At 40.1% G+C, this 19,895-nt stretch overlaps 1 protein-coding gene across 1 annotated transcript in view; it reads right to left on the minus strand.

The window, feature by feature from the left end:
* The window catches only part of c8h10orf67 (chromosome 8 C10orf67 homolog), a 257,483-nt gene that overhangs the window by 166,731 nt on the left and 70,857 nt on the right, over nt 1-19,895 (minus strand). The window contains exons 6-8 of the mRNA XM_072575973.1: nt 5,741-5,888; nt 4,311-4,369; nt 3,890-3,955 (exon numbers count right to left, since the gene is read on the minus strand). Coding sequence (XP_072432074.1) covers nt 3,890-3,955; nt 4,311-4,369; nt 5,741-5,888 — 273 coding nt within the window. The remainder of the gene's footprint in view (nt 1-3,889; nt 3,956-4,310; nt 4,370-5,740; nt 5,889-19,895) is intronic.

Here is a 19,895-nt window from a genome sequence, read left to right on the forward strand (position 1 = left end):
ATTAACTCTGCTTTCTCCTTCCAGATGTTGCCAAACCTTTTACATTTTCCCATCAATTTCTGTTTTTATTGGTAATGACACCATAGGAGTGACTTAGCTGCGTGGGAAGATAAGGAAAGAGCGGGATAACAAAAGTGAGAGGGGATTCTACTTTAAGGGGAACCAATAACATTTCTGTGGTTGCAGAATTACATCAGAATGGAGTGAACCATTTGCTTCTCCTAATTGAGGGCTCTTTTCAATCAACATTTTAAAAAGTGGAAATTACTGGAAGGCATCTTCCAGATGCTATGGAGAAAGCTGAAGAAGCTGGAGGAATATCTAACAAACCAAGAATGCACAGCACTGTTGCTGCTTCTGGTGCAACAACCTGATCTTCCTGACACCTGTTTGATCAATGATGCTAAAAGCTCTCATTCAAACTAAAAATCAACACTACAACTTTGGTCCAATAGACTAATGGACCAACTAGTATTCAAAAAGAATGGAGACCAAAAAAGATCTCTTACTGGAGAAGTGATACAATATTACAAACGATGTAATAGCAGAGCATTTAGAAACAGATAAACAATCAAGCAGAATCAGCATAGCCTCTTGAAGGGGAAATCATGCCTGACATTTTTTTTCAATTGTTTGAGGTATCATGCAGTGCAGATAGAGGGAGCTGACAGATATACTACATTTGAATTCCCAAAAGACAATTGTAAAGTACTGTGCATAAAGCTACTTAATAAGACAACAGCACATGGGGGTGGCTTAGTGGCTAGCACTGCTGCATCACAGTGCCAAGGAACTGGGTTTGATTCCCATCTCAGGTGACTGTCTGTGTGGAGTTTGCACATTCTCCCCATGTCTGCGTGGGTTTACTTCGAGTGCTCTGACTTCCTCCCACAATCAAAGATGTGCAAGTTGGGTGAATTGGTCATGTTAAATTGCCCATAGTGTTCAGGGCGAGGTGCATTAGTCAGGGGTAAATATAGGGTAGGGGAATGGGTCTAGGTGTGTTATTCTTTGGAGGTTGGTGTGGACTTGTTGGGCCGAAGGGTCTGTTTCCACACTTTTGGGATTCTATTCTATTTTATGACATTGTGTACGGGGTAGTTTATTACCATGAATAGAGGATTGGCACACACCAAACAACTCCACTGCCCTGTGGTCAACCGTTTAAATCCCCACAAGGATGTGCAAATCCTGGGCCTCCTCCAACACCAAATCAAAGCCACCTGCCAACTGGAGTAAAAACACCTCATCTTCTGCCTCAGGAACTAAAACCACATGGCATCAACATTGACCACCAGTTTCCAAATCTCCCTATCCCCAACTTCATCCCAGGTCCAACACTCCAACTTGGCACCACTCTCTTGACTCGACCTACCTGTTCACCACCCTTCCCACCTATCCACTCCACCTTCCCCACCAACCTATAGTAAGCATCTCCCACCTGCATTCACCTATTGCCATATTGCCTTCCCACCAGTCTCATCCCAAACCCCCATTTATCCCTCAGTCTCCTTCCCCTCCCCACCCCCACATTCCTGATAAAGGGCTTACGCCTGAAACGTCGACTGTCCTATTCCTCAGATGCTGCCTGACCTACTGTGCTTTTTCCTGCACCACACTTTTTGACTTGAACTAATACAAGGCAGAGGGTTAAGTTAAAGGCATTAGCAGGATGGCAACTAATGGAGTGTGACAGGGACCAGTATTGAAACCACAATTATTTACAACTTATGTATTAATGACTTGGATGACTGAAGTGCATGGAGAAAGTTAGGACTTGCAGGTGCTGGAGATCAGAGTCGAGAGTATGGTGCTGGAAAAGCACAGAATGTCAGGCAGCATCAAAGCAACAGGAGAATTGATGTTTTGGGCATAAGCCCTTCGTCCTGCTCCTTTTATGCTGCCTGACCTGCTGTGCTTTTCCAGCACCACATTCTTGACTGAAGTGCATGTAACATTGCAAAGTTTGCAGATGACACAAAAGTAGATAGGAAGGCAAGTAATGAAGATTTTACAAGGAGTCTACAGAGGAGAATGGACAAATTAAGTGAGAGGGCAAAAACTTGGAAGATGGAATATAATGTGGGAATATGTGATGTTATTTACATTGGTATGAAAATAAAATAACTGAATATTATTCAAATTGGGAAAATGTGATGTTATTTACATTGGTATGAAAATAAAATAACTGAATATTATTCAAATTGGGAAAGAATGCAGAAAGCTGCAGCAGGGAGGAACAGGGAGGTCCTCACGCATGAATCAGATGCGCATGACAGAAAGTTTGCCTGGGTGGTTGACTTCAAGGAGAAAGGATCCTATAAACGGATTGGTCAGGTAGGCAGATCAGTGGCAGATGGAATTCAACTCTATAAACGTGAGGTGATGCATTTTCAAAGAAGGATCAAGACAAGGGAGTACTTAACGAATGGCAGGACACTAGGAAACTCAGAAGAACAGAGGGAACTTCAGATGCTTATTAACAGATCACTGAAGGCAGCAGAGCAGGTTAATAGGTTAATTAAGAAGCCATAAGAAAAACTTGCCTTTACTAATCATGGCATAGATTACAGGAGCTATACAGGACTTTGATTAGGCCACGACTGGAGTGTGGTATGCAGTTCTAGTCAACACACTATAGGAAGGATGTGATTGAACAGACATGGTTGCAAATGAAATTCACCAATTTGTTGTCTGGAATAGAGAATTTTAGCTATGAAGAGAGGCTGGATAAACTCAGGTTGCTTTCTTTGGAGAAGAGAAGGCTGAGGTGAGAACATGATAGAGGTGTAAATAATTATGAGGGGAATGGACAGAATGAATAGAAAGTAGCTTTTCCCCCTTAGCCATACAGTCAATAACAAAGCAACATAATTTTAAAGTTAAAGGCAGGAAGTTTAGAGGAGATTTGGGAAAAATTGTTTTCAAACAAAGGGTGGTGGGATTCTGGAATGCACTTTCTGGGGGGGGGGGGGGTAATTGAGGTGGGAAACCTCACAACCACTAAAAAGAACTTAGGTGAACACTTGAAGTGTCATAACATTCAAGGCTATGAGCCTAGTGCAGGAAAGTGAGACTTGTGTAGAAAGTAGTGCATTTTAGGCATACAAATTCAATGGGTCAAAGGACCCCTTCTATTCTGCATGATTCTGTGAATCACAAAAATCAAATTCAGCAGTTAATAAGGAAGGCAAATGGAATATTGACCCTTATTTCAAACAGAATAAAGTATAAAAGTGGGGAGGTTTTGCTAAAACTATACAAGGCACTAATCAGACCATAGTATGAACAGCTTTGCTCCCTTATCTTAGGAAAGATATATTAACATTGAGGCAGTCCAGGCAAGATTCACCAGGTTCATCCTGGGCAAATTGGGAGTTTTTTATGAGGCTAGGTTCAGTGAGTTGGGCTTGTATTCATTATAGTTGAGAAGAATGAGAGGAGACTTTAGTTAAAATTAAGATTCTTAAGGAACTTGACAGGGTACATGCAGAGAGATTGTTTCCCTTTGTGGGAGAGTCTAGGACCAAAAGGCCTAGTCTCGGAGTAAGGAGGTGCCAATTTAAGACAGGAAGAGGACTTTTTTTTCTCTGGGTGAATGTACAGTTTAAAATATGGACAAGCCTAAAGTGCTTTTAATCTGTTTTGAGGATGTTTACTGATCACCTTCATATAGAAATTTACACAAGGCCTGGTTTACATGAACAGCTTTCTAGTATTCAATTTCAAAATGAAACTTATACACTAATCTAAGACGCAACTATATAGATATAAATGGAATCATGCATAGACATCTTGCAAATAATATAAAATTGACTGCAATGTTCTAACCTACAATTCCATTAATGCAATAATCAAGGCAACTGATGTAGTTTAATAGTTTACTCACCATATGTTCCCTTTTGGATTTTTCAGCTTCCAGTTGTTTTCTCAAATAATCTTCAGATTTAATCAACTACAATCAGAGAACAAGGTAAATGAGTACTTAATCATCCAACATAGGAAAGTAAAATAGCTATAATCTTATTTAATCCCAACATATTTATTGAGCGGACACCTATATTTTAATGGCATTGCATGAATATACACACAGTTGTATTTATTATCGTCACATATTTTACTTAAAGTGAAATTTTACTTAAACACAAAGATAGTTATTTGATTAATATAACAAAGCAAACTTTTTGTATCTATAAAGACATAATTTCCTATCTAACATGTTTGTGACTTGCTATTGTTCTAAGATATATAATATACTTCTTGTAAGGTGAATCAAAGAGGAAGTTATTTTATATTTATTGAAAATGTACCTTTCTCAGTTTGCTTTCATTTTTTTCACTTTGCTCTTTCAGCATTTGAAGCTCCTTCTCTGAAAACAAAGAGGAAAGCAGACTGTGAAAATCAGATCTTCAGATGCCTGTGTTACTTCTTAATGCTGAAGGTCAGACTCCATAGCCTACTGGAATCCACGTTGGATGGAGGACCTAGCAGGATTCTAACCCTAAACGCTACCCTTGACCTTCATTGCTTTGCCCCTGCTGTTTAGCCGGCTGGTCTAATGGATATTAGGTAGTAGTTCAAGGGCCAAGTGTGGCTGTGTGCCCAACCCATGAATGTCGTATTCTGTTAGTCACAGCCAATACAAAGTGGTTTAGCAGGTGGTTCTTTAGCTGCTCAATGCAATTCTTATCAAAAGCAAGACACACCATTAAATTAGCTCACAGACAACAATAAGTAATAAGGTATCTGTCAAATACAACTTAATATTTTCTTGTGCTGCACTTAATCAACTAAAGAAGAAAGAACATGTTTGTGGTTTTCAATTGAATGGAGTGAAACACTACATTAATGTGTTTGTGGAAACCATGCAACAATACATTGCAATTAAACAAGAACGCATATCACAAATATTCAATCGAAATGAAATGCATATGAAGTGAGCTGTCCAAATCACCTTCTGGATGAACAGGGGTCTTGTGGCACAGTGGCTGTGCCTCTACTCTGAGCCAGGAGATTTGGGTGCAAGACTCACAAACTCCAGAGGTGTTTCATAACACGTCTCAACAGGTTGATTAAGAACACTTGCATGAATAAAGAGCTTCAACAGCTCTCAAATGTTTGGGGAAACAACTAAGAGAAAGAAACTGTTGAACTTCCCATTGGTACCACCTTAGTTAGGGGCTATGCCTTTTCATTCAATTCACTGAGTTGCTTAGGAATAGTTAATAATTCCACTCTGTTAGTTTATCACTTATGTTCTTAATTCTCGGGGTGTGGGGGTAGAACATTTTCAGACAAGTAAAGAATATATGTGAGAAGTTAAAAATTCATGAAAACCATATACAAACATTTTTCTAAACTAGGCTAAGATAATAATAACTAAGAATACTTTTTTATATCGGCTTGTGTATGATAACTATGTTTTAGTACTAGGAAGAAAGGCAATCTAAGTAATGACAGCACAGATAAAATAAAACAATTACCATGTGTAAACGTTAGCACCTGCATCATTTGCGTGGCAAACATAACACCTGTTGAATATTTACTTCCTCAAACACACTCATAAAAATATGCACCTTGCAATTACCTTATCCAGAACAAGTAGAATATAATTTTTCATATTCCTGTATGACAATCCATGATATTACACATCCTCAGATAAATTGAGTTCAAGTGAAAGATCTCTCAAATAAATACTGAGTTTCTGCATTATAGTTCATTTTGTATTTTTTTAAAATACCTAAATCTTTTAATTGCATTTCGTTCAAATTAATGGTTTCTGACATCTTTTCGGCATTCTTCTTCACTAAGTAAATTTGATTCTTCAGTTCTTCATTTTCTTGAACAAGTTGATCTCTCTCAAACTCATCCTTGAAGTCCATATTGAGCTGCAAAATCACATAAGTCTTTTGTCAGAACAAAAAACAGAAAGCTGAAATGGCAAGCTGTGTAGCCAATATGAAAATTATTCCACAACAGAGCTGTCATCCAACATTCTGGCTTTTATGAATCATTTGGAATATGAATAGGAAACAACACAAAAAAAAGAGAAATGTGCAGAGGGGAAAAAAAAGTAGACCCCTCCAAAACCGAATCTTGGTAAAAAGCTGGTAGTACATTACATACAAAGACAATAATTCATGGGGACATTTTATTGATGAGAATAATACATATCATACTGTTTGCGTGCCCTCATCATTCAGGTCTATGTATTGTGGAAGCTGTGTCCAGGCAGGCAGCTGTGGCCCATCCACCCACATCCCCCCGTGTGCTCGAGGACTGCTGTCCGTAACTAGGCAGGCAGGGTAGTGTGTAGCCGGACAACACCAGGGGTGGCAGAGCGCAAAGCTAAGGAGGGGGCTTGTTGCCATTGTTGCCATTCCTCACTGACAGTACTGCCACAGTCATAAAGAGCACGTCACATGTCAAAGTAGTGAAGTTTTCAGGCTTGAAGCCGCATGGAGTCCATCAGGTCTGCTGATATATACACAGTTGGTTTTCTACTTTGTGATGGAACCACCCGGAGATAATTCATATTCTGAACATTAACATGGCTTTGCATGCCTGTCACGCATAGGCTGTGCAGGCGGGTTGATGCTATTGAACGCTTCTCTTTAATTTATAGAAACACCAGTTTTACTGTTCACCAGTGTAATTTATTTTTGGAAATATCTGTTAAAGCAATTGTTTATGAGTATCATTTTATCAAAGTAATTTCAATTTGGTAATTTTTGTATTTTCATTTAAAGTAGCTTATTGAAAAGTAATCACTATTACACTTGCTAGCTTACATTCATAGAAATGGTTTGAGTCAAATAGGCAGTCTTGGTAGTATAGAAAATATATGTATAAAACAACTCCTTTGAATATAAAGTGTTTGAGATGTACTCAATAAGATATAATACAAAAATCTTCTATCCTTTGTTAATAATGGGTTACAGCAATGCTTTATTTGGATATGCAGTTCTACACCATTACAGCATCTCTATGAAGTCTGGATTAAAAGTTAATTTGGCAAGAAAATATTTGAGAAGCCCTTGCAGAAATATATGCTAAATATTTTAAATACTTGACCTTATACTAAAATAACTTGTACAAATTACAATGAAATATTCACACTGGATAAGTAACTGCTCGTCGAGAGATAAAGGTAACTGTTTCTTTCGAAACTGCCAAAAAAACTGCTGACATTATCATCTTTCCAGTTTTGATTTATCCTTTGAGCAGTTAACACTTACCTCTAGCTCCACCACCTGTTGAAGTTATGGATTGCAAATAATTAACTATTCAAGTCTCCTGCCGCAATGAGGACACTCATTAGCAAGACAAACAAAGGGACGGTTTTCAGTTGCTGCAGTCATCTGTCACATTTTGAGTGGCAGGTTTTGTGCTGGTGTTCTCTGCCATCTGCCCCCAGCAGCAGTCCTGAGCTTCAAAAAACGCAAGGAACTTGCAATGTACAACAGTGAAGGAAAAAGATTTCAGCAAGAAACTATTTCACTCCAGCTAATTACAGATTCCGATTAAAGACTACTAACATTTAATTACTAGTTTGTGTTTGCATTAATTTGAAAGTAATGAGGTGTAAATACAGTATGGTTCATAAATACTTATCTACTCAACAACACTATAACTCAAAAAAAAAGCAAATTACTATAGATGTTGTGCTGCAGAACTGAAATAAAAACAATAACTCTGCGTCTGGCAGCATGTATTGGGAGTGAAGCAAGGTTCACGTGTCAAATCCCAATTGACCGTCATACCAATTTGAAAATGTTAACTTTTGTTCTCTCTCAGCAAATGCTGCCAGACCTGCTGAGATTTCCCAACACTTTCTATTTTTTATCACAATAACTACCCACATTAATGGTGTTTGAGGGGTAAAAAGACAAATTAGTGGTCTAGATCGTCATGGAGTTGGGGAGACTCTGTGAATGGGTGAAAAATGCCATCCTGGACCAGATTGTGTGATCCATGGAGTTAGGCCATCTTTTCATAATCCTTGTTTGCACCATTCAGCAATGATGTGGAAATGCCCATGTTGGACAAGATCAGAAGTTACACGACACCAGATTACAGCCCGACTTTATTTGAATTCACAAGCTTTTGGAGTGTTGTTCCTTCCTGACTCCACCTAACAACGGAGCAGCACTCCAAAAGCTTGTGATTTAAAATAAACCTGTTGGATTAGAATTTGTCATGTGATTTCTGACCATTCAGCAAAATCATGGCTGATCTGCCCCAGACCTCAACTCCTTTTACATGCTAGCTCATCACAGCCTACAACTTACTTTTTTTTAATTAAACACCTTCAAATATTTTAAGTGATCCAGCCTTCATAATTTGCTGGGGTGGAGAATTCCAGACACTCACTACCCTCAGAGAGGAAATTTCTTCATATCCCTGTTTTAAACAAAATGTCAGCTTATTCTGAAGGGGTCAGGTATCTAAGTTGGCTGGATGGCTGGTTTGCAATGCACAATGATGCTAGAAGTGTGGATTCAATTCCTACAACAGTTGAGGTTACCTTGAAGGCCTCTCCTTCTCAACCTCTCTCCCTTTGCCTGAGGTGTGGTGACCCTGAGATTAAACCAACACCAGTCAACTCTTTCTAATGACGGCAGCCCAGTCATCTGTTAGAACGATAGTGATTTTACCTTCTGTGTTCACGATTTAAGATTTCCCATACAAGTAGAAATGTCTTCTCACGACCTACTGTGTCAACCCCCTCAAAATATGTTTCAATACAAATCAAATATAATGCCCCTCATTCTGCTAAACTGCAATGTATAGAGGCCTGAACTGTTTATCCTGGTGCCATAAGACTTCATGGAGTCCAGAGCCAATGTTGAGAACTCTCAAAGCGACTAACTCCAGATTGTATATCACTATGCCACCACCTCCATTGGACCTCCATCAGATCGTTGGGACAGGACATATCCAGAGGTGGTGATGCAGGTATCTGGGACATTGTTTGTATGGTATAATTCTGAGATTGTGACTATGTCAGGATGTTACTTTGACTAGTGTATGAGCTAGCTGTCCTAATTTTGGTACCAGCCCTCAGATATAAAGCATTTTTTTTGTCTATTGCCATTTCTGGTGCCTACGTTGATACTTAGGAGATTGTTGGTTTCATTTCTTTTTTGAGACTTTCTAGTGATTATTACAACTGAGTGGTTTGCTAGGTTATTTCAGGGGGATGTTGAAAGTCAACTGCAATCCCATGAGTCTGAAGCTACATGCAGACCAGATTAGGTAAGGGCGGCAGGTACCTTCCCTAAAGCATATTAGTAAACAAATGAGTTTTTCCAAAAATTGGCAATAGTTTCATGGTTATCATTACACTCTTAATTCCAGATTTTTATTGAATTCAAATTTATGGGATTCATACTGAGATCACCAAGACATTATCTGTGTCACTGAATTAATAATCTAGTGGTAGTTGCGCTAAGCCATCATCATCTCTCTGTCAGGTCTTGTCAAATGTAGATTAAAACCACTATGACAATTGTAGTCCTTTCTTCCACACTGATATTATTTCTTGATTTATACTTTGTCCTATTGTGAGGTAATTGTTTGGGGGTTGAGAGACAACCACAGCTCGTGACTTATATATTAATGATTTGGATGAGGGAACCGGGGGCATTCTAGCGAAGTTTGCCGATGATACAAAGTTAGGTAGACAGGCAGGTAGTACTGAGGAAGTGGGGAGGCTACAGAAGGATCTAGACAGGTTGGGAGAGTGGTCCAGGAAATGGCTGATGGAATTTAACGTGAGCAAGTGCGAGGTCTTGCACTTTGGCAAAAAGAATATAGGAATGGACTACTTTCTAAATGGTGAGAAACTTAATAAAGCCAAAGCACAAAGGGATCTGGGAGTGCTAGTCGAGGATTCTCTAAAGGTAAACATGCAGGTTGAGTCTGTGATTAAGAAAGCGAATGCAATGTTGTCTCTTATCTCAAGAGGGTTGGAATATAAAAGCAGAGATGTACTACTAAGACTTTATAAAGCTCTGGTTAGGCCCCATTTGGAGTACTGTGTCCAGTTTTGGTCCCCACACCTCAGGAAGGACATACTGGCACTGGAACGTGTCCAGCGGAGATTCACACGGATGATCCCTGGAATGACAGGTCTAGCATATGAGGAACGGCTGAGGATACTGGGATTGTATTCGTTGGAGTTTAGAAGATTAAGGGGAGATCTAATAGAGACGTACAAAATAATACATGGCTTTGAAAAGGTGGATGCTAGAAAATTGTTTCCGTTAGGCGAGGAGACTAGGACCCGTGGACACAGCCTTAGAATTAGAGGGGGTCATTTCAGAACGGAAATGCGGAGACATTTCTTCAGCCAGAGAGTGGTGGGCCTGTGGAATTCATTGCCACGGAGTGCAGTGGAAGCCGGGACGCTAAATGTCTTCAAGGCCGAGATTGATAGGTTCTTGTTGTCTAGAGGAATTAAGGGCTACGGGGAGAACGCTAGCAAGTGGAGCTGAAATGCGCATCAGCCATGATTGAATGGCGGAGTGGACTCGATGGGCCGAATGGCCTTACTTCCACTCCTATGTCTTATGGTCTTATGGTCTTATTTCCCTTGCTATTCCTTATTTTTACCTTCATATCATGATCTATTACACCTATATCACAACACATCACTAAGGTGGTGCTACCCTACCTCCTTTTTCTTTATGACTATTCGAGATGTCGGGTTGCTCGCTGAACTAGAAGGTTTGTTTTCAGATGTTTCGTCATCATATTGGGTAACATAATCAGTGAGCCTCCGGATGAAGCACTGGTGGCATGGCCTGCTTCTATTTATGTGTTTAGGTTTCCTTGGGTTGGTGATGTCATTTCCTGTAGTGATGTAATTTCATGTGGTGATTTTTTTCCTCTTATTTTATTCAGGGGGTGGTAAATGGGATCCAAATCAATGACATGAGTTTTGTAAATGACGTCAGTTTTGCTTGTTGCATACCTTGCAAGAACTGTAACAAACACTACATTGGACAAACAGGTAGAAAACTAGCTACCAGGATACATGAACATCAGCTAGCCACAAAAAGAAATGACCCACTCTCACTAGTATCCTTACATACAGATGAGGAAGGACACCACTTCGACTGGGATAACACATCCATTCTAGGACAAGCTAAAGAGAAAAATGCATAAGAATTACTAGAAGCTTGGCATTCCAACCGGAACTCTATGAATAAACACATTAACATGGATCCCATTTACCATCCCCGAGAAAAGGAACAGGAAATGAAATCACCACAGGAAATGGTGTCACCACAGGAAATAATGTCACCGATCCAAGGAAACCTAAACACATAAATAGAAAGCAGGCCATGCCACCAGTGTTTCATCCGGAGACTCACTGATGATGTTAGCTAGTATGGTGACGAAACATATGAAAACGAACCTTCTAGCTCAGCAAGCAAACCTACATCCAGAACCTCAACTTGAGCTACAAATCTTCTCAAAACTCGCTTATGCCTATTCTTCTGGAACATCAAAACCATTGAATATTGAGCTCCTGGCCTTGGTCATCCTGTAACCATATATTTGTAATAGTTATTAAGTCATGTTAATTTAGTTCAGTTTATGCTGTCAACTTACCTATCTTATTACAAATTCTTTATGCTGTTTTCTATGATGACTTTCACTTATTCTGGTTTGAATTTCTGCTACACTGTTCTGTTTATATTTTCTGCCACTTTCTATCCAACTTTATCATTTACCTCTTTACCACCTTCCACCTCTGCTCCCTCACTTAATTTGGATTTTTAAAACATCCCTTCACTGAACCCTCCTGTTCACTAATTAGTTTAATGACCTATCTATGACCCTAGTTCTAACAATTCACCAGTACACTGGTCCCAACATAGATGAAATGAATCCTGTCCGATCAGAACACTCTATTTCCAGAACTGCTGCCAGGGCCTCATAAGTTGTTACTTATTTCTTCCGCTTCAAAATTTTACCTTTCTAATCTTATTTACCTTATGCCAATTTTTATGTGCCTTAGGTGGGAATTTGGAGGTCATTATCTCTGTGCTTCTGTTTTTTAATTTACCCCCCAGTTGCTCTTAGTCCGCCAGCAGAAACTCTTTCTTAATCCTCCCTGTGTTGTTGGTACCAATGCAGACCTTCCCCACCCAATTCTAAGTTCATCTCCAGATCAGAAGAGACATTCTTAAGCAGATAGGCAACAGAATCTTTGGAACTCTGTCTTTGCTGCAGAGAACAGTATCTCTAACTATGATATCCCCTATTATTACTAAATTTCTCTTTTTTCTTCCCAATTTTATTCATATATAAGGAGCAAGAGGGTAACTAGAAAAAGTATTGGCCCACTCAAGGACAAAAGAGGAAAGATATGCATGGAGTCAGACAAAATGGGTGAGATTCTTAGTGAGTACTTTGCATTGGTATTCACCGAGGAGAGGGACATGGTGGATGTTGAGGTTAGGGATAGCTGTTGATTACTCTAGGTCAAGTTGGCATAAGGAGGGAGGAAGTGTTGGTTATTCTAAAAGGCATTAAGGTGGATAAGTCTCCAGGTCTGGATAGGATCTATCCCAGGTTAATGAGGGAAGCGAGAAAGGAAATAGCTGGCGCCTTAACAAATGTCATTGCAGCCTTCCTGAACATGGGTGACGTCCCGGAGGACTGAACAGTTGCTAATGTTGTCCTCTTGTTTAAGAAGAGTAGCAGAGATGATTCAGGTAATTACAGACCAGTGAGCCTGATGTTATAGAGTCATAGAGATGTACAGCATGGACCAGATTAGGTAAAGATTAGGTAAACAGACTCTTCGGTCAAACCTGTCCATGACGACCAGATAGCCAAACCCAATCTAGACCCACCTGCCATTACCCGACCCATATCCCTCCAAACCCTTCCTATTCATATACCCATCCAAATGCCTTTTAAATGTTGCAGTTGTACCAGCCTCCATCACTTCCTCTGGCAATATTCCAACAGTTGCCTAACCAATGTCCTGTACAGCTGCAACATGATGTCCCAACTCCTGTACTCAATACTCTGACCAATAAAAGAAAGCATACCAAAAGCCTTCTTCACTATCCTATCTACCTGTGACTCCACTTTCAAGGAGCTATGAATTTGCACTCCAAGGTCTCTTTGATCAGCAACACTCTCTAGGACCTTACCATTAAGTGTATAAGTCCTGCTAAGATTTGCTTTCCCAAAATGCAGCACCTCGTATTTATCTGAATTAAACTCCATCTGCCACTTCTCGACCCATTGGCCCATCTGATCAACATCCTGTTATAATCTGAGGTAACCTTCTTAACTGTCCACTACACCTCCAATTTTAGTGTCATCTGCAAACTTACTAACTGTACCTCTTATGCTCACATCCAAATCATTTATATAAATGACAAAAAGTAGAGGACCCAGCACCAATCCTTGTGGCACTCCATTAGTGTCAGGCCTCTAGTCTGAAAAACAACCCTCCACCTCCCTCTGTCTTCTAACTTTGAGCCAATTCTGTATCCAAATGGCTAGTTCTCCCCGTATTCCATGAGATCTAACCTTGCTAACCAGTTTCCCATGGAGAACCTTGTCGAACGCCTTACTGAAGTCCAAATAGATCACATCCACCACTCTGCCCTCATCAATCCTCTTTGTTACTTCTTCAAAAAACTCAATCAAATTTGTGAAACATGATTTCCCACACACAAAGGCAAGTTGACTATCCCTAATCAGTCCTTGTCTTTCCAAATATATGTACATCCTGTCTCTCAGGATTCCCTCCAACAACTTGCCCACCACCGATGTCAGGCTCACTGGTCTATAGTTCCCTAGCTTGTCCTTACCACCCTTCTTAAACAGTGGCACCACGTTAGCCAACCTCCAGTCTTCTGGCACCTCACCTGTGACTATTGATGATACAAATATCTCAGCAAGAGGCCCAGCATTCACTTTTCTAGCTTCCCACAGAGTCCTCGGGTACACCTGATCTGGGGATTTATCCACCTTGATGCATTTCAAGACATAAAGCACTTCCTCCTCTGTTCTCTTGACATTTTGCAAGGTGTCACCATCTATTTCCCTACATTCTATACCTTCCATATCCTTTTACACATTAAATACTGATGCAAAATACTACAAATGTATTTGTAAAACTGTTTGGTTTCTCCTTAATTCTATTTATCAAAGCTATCTCATATCCCCTTTTTGCCCTCCTGATTTCCCTCTTAAGTACACTCCTACTGCCTTTATACTCTTCTAAGGATTCACTCAATCTATCCTGTCTATATCTTACATATGCTTCCTTCTTTTTCTTACCCAAACCCTCAATTTCTTTAATCATCCAGCATTCCCTATACTTACCAGCCTTTCCTTTCATCCTAACGGGAATATACTTTCTCTGGATTCACGTTATCTCATTTCTGAAGGCTTCCCATTTTCCAGCTGTCCCTTTACCTGCAAACATCTGCCCCCAATCAGCTTTTGAAAGTTCTTGCCTAATACCGTCAAAATTGGCCTTTCTCCAATTTAGAACTTCAACTTTTCGATCTGGTCTATTCTTTTCCATCACTATTTTAAATCTAATGGAACTATGGTCGCTGGCCCCAAAGTGCTCCCCCACTGACACCTCAGTCAACTGCCCTGCCTTATTTTCCAAGAGTAGAAAAGTTGCTGGAGAAGATACTGAGGGACAGGATCTACTTACACTTGGAAGAAAATGGACTTAACAGTGATAGCAACATGGTTTTTTTGCAGGGAAAGTCATGTCTTACTAACTTGGTAGAATTCTTTGAGTAAGTGACAAAGTTGATTGATGAGGAAAAGGCTGTAGGTGTCATATACATGGACTTCGGTAAGACGTTTGTTCAGGTTCCCCATGGTAGGTTGATGGAGAAACTGAAGTTGCATGGGTTCCAGGGTGTACTAACTAGATGGATATAGAACCGGCTGGGTAGTGAGTAGTAGTGGAAGGGAGTTTCTCAAAATGGAGAACTGCAACCAGTGGTGTTCCACAGGGATCCGTGTTGGGACCACTGTTGCTTGTTGCTTCCATAAATAATCTGGAGGGACATATAGGTGGTCAGATTAGCAAGTTTGCAGATGACATTAAGATTGGTAGAGTCGCAGATAGTGAAATGGACTGTCAGCAAATGCAGCAGAATATAGATAGATTGGAGATTTGGGCAGAGAAATGGCAGATGAAATTCAATCCGGGCAAATGAGAGGTGATGCATTTTGGAAGATCTAATTCTGGTGCAAACTATATGGTAAATGGAAAAGTCCTGGGGAAAATTGATTTACAGAGATCAGGGAGTTCAGGTCCATTGTACCCTGAAGGTGGCAATGCAGGTCGATAGTGTGGTCAAGCATGCATCCAGCATGCTTTCTTTCATTGGTCGTGGTATTGAGTACAAGAGTTGGCAGGTCATGTTACAGTTGGATAGGACATTGATTCTGCCACATTTGGAACACTGCGTACAGTTCTGATTGCCACATTACCAAAAGGATGTGGATGCTTTGGAGAGGGTGCAGAGGAGGTTCACCAGGATGTTGCCTGGTATGAAGGGCACTAGCTATGAAGAGAGGATTTGGATTATTTTCATTAGAAAGATGGAGGTTGAAGGGAGACCTGATTGAGGTCTACAAAATCATGAGAGATATAGATAGGCTGGATATGAAGATGCATTTTTCCCAGAGTGGGGGACTCAATCACTAGGGGTCATGAGTTCAAGGTGAGAGAGGAAAAGTTTTAGGGAGATATGCAGAGAGTGGTGGGTACCTGGAACACATTGCCAGTGGAGGTGGTAGAAGTAGGCACAATAGCGTCATTTAAGATGTATCTAGACAGATACATGAATGGGCAGGGAGCAGAGGGATATAGATCCTTAGAAAATAGGCAACAGGTTTAGATAGAGGATCTGGATCTGTGCAGGCTTGGAGGGCTGAAGGGCTTGTTCCTGTGCTGTGATTTTCTTTGTTCTTTGAATGGATCACGGATCCACATTGCTGTGGATCACTGGCTGAGGTTTTCTATATTCTTTCAATGGATTAATGGATTGTAAACCTCATAGCATTCGTGGCTGAGATAAACTCCTCAAATCTCTCTGCAACACTTCACATTGTGGCTGGTATGTCAATATCTCAATCATGTTTTACTGATGTTCCCAAATTATCCTCTTCATCACTAGCCCTTGAGGATTTGGATCCAGGTGAGTATGTTTAATTTTTTGAAGCTCTTTGAAGAAATAATAAACAATGTGGTTAAAGGGGAACCATGGATGTGGTAAATTGGCATTTGATATGATAGCACATCAAAGTTACAGAACAAAATAAGCATTCATGAGTAGGCAGCACCATGGAAAAGTTTTTAAATTGTTTTTTAATTTAACCAATTTTTCTAATGAACCTGTATGGAGATGCTAATACACACCTCTGGAATCAATGGGACTTGGACCAAGGCCTCCTAATCCAGGGGCAGGGACACTATCACAGATACACCAGCCCTAAGTAAAATGGATAAAGGATTGCTTAAGTAACAAGATGTAGGGAGTTAAGATAAATGAGTAATTTTCAGAATTGCAATCTGCCACTGCCATTAATGCTGGGCCCTCAGCGATCAACAATCTATATCAATTACTTGGACGAAAGGATCAAATGTATGATTGCTAAATTTGCTGATGGTACCAAGAAAGGTAGGAGAACATGTTATGAGGAATTCCTAGGAATCTGCAACTAGATATAAATAGGCTAAGTGAATGGGCAAAAATATTTGGGAGATGAAGAACAGAGAATCAGTTTATTATTTGATTTTGATTTAATATTGTCATGTGTACTGAGGTGCAGTCAAAAGTATTGTTTTGCATGCTAACCAGACAAATCATATCTTATGTAAATGCATCAGCGTAATAGAACAGAATTAAGAATATAGTGTTACAGCCACAGAGAAGGTGCAGAGAAAGATCAACTCTAATATATGAGAGGTCCATTCATAAGTCTGATAACAGTGGGGAAGATGTTCTTCAATCTGTTGGCATGTGCTTTTAAACTTTTGTATCTTCTGCCTCATAGAAGATTAGTTAAATGGAGAAAGATTTCAGAACTCTGCTGTGCAGGGGCATCTGGCTGTCGTAGTCTATGATTCACAAAAGGGTTAGGATGCTGATACAGCAAATAATTTGGATAATTACATGTTATCATTTATTGAAATGGGAATGGAATATAAAGATATTGCTACAGTCCTACAGGTTCTTGCTGAGACCACGTCTGGAGTGTTATACAGCACTGTGCACAATTTTAGTCTCCTTACTAAGAAAGAGTTAATTACATTAGAAGCAATTTAGAAAAGATTCACTTGCTGGAAAAGCTCAGCAGGTCTGGCAGCATCTGTGAAGAGAACTTCTGTTTTTGTTTCTTATTTACAGCATCCACAGTTCTTTCAGGTTTTATTTAGTGTTTATCCTGGGATGAAGAAGTTATCTTTTGAGGAAAGATTGGACAGATTGGGCCTGTGTCACTTGAAGTTTTGGATAAATGTGAGGTTATCTTATTCAAACAGATAAGATCCTGAGGGACCTAAAGGAGGATCTAGAACGAGGAGACATAATTTTAAACAAAAGAGTTTTTTCATTGGAGCATTGTGTGCCCTCCAAAACAGACTCACATTTACTCTTGCTCACTTATTATATGACTCATGAAGTTAAAGTTCAACTAGCTGGTTTAGAAGTCCCACTGAAGTATCTGTATCAGAGCTAGAGTGAGAACTGCATAAGTCCTTTGACTATATCCCCTCAGAATCTTACTTATTGTATGAAGTTTTTGTTACTCTTCTGCACCATTCTCTGTGGCACACATGATGTACCTGGGGGAAACAAATTAGAACTGATAACATAAGAAGATGCAAGTAATTACTTGGTAGTACAGAATGTAAGCATTGCCAGAAAGAGACAAAGAATCAAATGTCCACTTCTTGCACTCGTCAGGACTATGAGTTGGCAAGACCAACCTGAGAAAAGGTACACCAATTTATACAGCATGAGAAGAGGATCCCGATTGGCCCAACCAACTGGCACATTGGATGTGAAGAAGTGCATAAAGACTGCGAAAATGTTAGAGAGACAGTAAGTTGAGGCGATGTAATGAATTGGCTCTGGAAGCCAGAGTAAAGGAAATGAGTGATGGCTAGCCATTTCATCTGAAAGAGCAACTAGACACCAGCTCTGCTGACGCCACAGAAGAGGCACTATGTTGGGGTAAAATATCTACGAATTGCACAAGGTATGCATGACATATTCCATGCCATGACGTTGCTATTTATTTCACTGAATGAAATACTTTACTTGAACCTACTGAAGGGAATTTATATTAGGCAGGAAATGGTGTTGGATATACTGTTAGGTCTGAAGGCTGATAAGACCTGATGGTCTGCATCCCAGGGTACTTAAGGAGGTGGCTCTAGAAATCGTGGAAGCATTGGTAATCATTTTCCAATGTTCTATCGATTCAGGATCAGTTCCTGCAGATTGGAGGGTGTTTAATGTTGTCCCAATTTTCAAGATTGAGAGAAAACAGGGAATAATAGACCGATTGGCCTGACATCAGTGGTGAGAAAGATGCTGGAGTCAATTATAAAAGATGAAATTACGACTCATTTGGATAACAGTAACAGGATAGGTCAGAGTCAGCATGGATTTATGAAGGGGAAATCATGCTTGACTAATCTTCTGGAATTTTTTAAGGATGTAACTATAGACAAGAGAGAGCCAGTGTACCTGGACTTTCAGAAAAGACTTTGATAAAGTCCCACATAGGAGCTTAGTGAGCAAAATTAGGGCACAAGGTATTGGGGCAAAATACTGACTTGGATTGAAAATTGACTGGCTGACAGGAAGCAAAGAGTATTGATAAACGCGTCCCTTTCGGAATGGCAGGCCAGTAGGGTACCACAGAGATCACTGCTGGGACCACAGCTATTTACAATATACATTCATGAGATAGATGAAGGTATTAAAAGTAATATTAGCAAATTTGCTGACGACACAAAGCTAGGTGGCAGGGTGAAATGTGAGGAGGATGTTATGAGAATACAGGGTGATTTGACAGGCCAGGTGAGTGGACGGATGCATGGCAGCTGCAGTTTAATGTGAATAAATGTGTGGTTATCCACTTTGGTGGCAAGAACAGGAAGGCAGATTACTACCTAAATGGAGTCAAGTTAGGTAAAGGGGAAGTACAACGAGATCTAGGTGTTCTTGTACATCAGTCAATGAAAGCAAGCATGCAGGTACAGCAGGCAGTGAAGAAACCTAATGGCATGCTGGCCTTCATAACAAGACGAATTGAGTATAGGAGCAAAGAGGTCCTTCTGCAGCTGTACAGGGCCCTGGTGAGACCACGCTTGGAGTACTGTGTGCAGTTTTGGTCTCCAAATTTGAGGAAGGACATTCTGGCTATTGAGGGAGTGCAGCATTGGTTCATGAGGTCACTTCCCAGAATGGCAGGACTATCATATGTTGAAAGATTGGAGTGACTGAGCTTGTATACACTTGAGTTTAGAAGGATGAGAGGGAATCTGATTGTGATGTATAAGATTATTAAAGGATTAGACACGCTGGAGATAGGAAGCATGTTTCCACTGATGGGTGAGTCCAGAACCAGAGGACACAGTTTAAAAATAAAGGGTAGGCCATTTAGAACAGAATTGAGGGGAAACTTCTTCACCCAGAGAGTGGTGGATCTATGGAATGTGCTGCCCCAGAAAGCAGTGGAGGCCAAGTCTCTGGATACTTTCAAGAAAGAGACAGATAAAGCTCTTAAAGATAGTGGAATCAAGGGTTACGGGGATAAGGCAGGAACAGGATACTGATTGTGGATGATCAGCCATGATCATAATGAAT

Source organism: Chiloscyllium punctatum, chromosome 8 (genome assembly GCF_047496795.1).
Source record: "Chiloscyllium punctatum isolate Juve2018m chromosome 8, sChiPun1.3, whole genome shotgun sequence".
NCBI classification, from domain to species: Eukaryota; Metazoa; Chordata; class Chondrichthyes; order Orectolobiformes; family Hemiscylliidae; genus Chiloscyllium; species Chiloscyllium punctatum.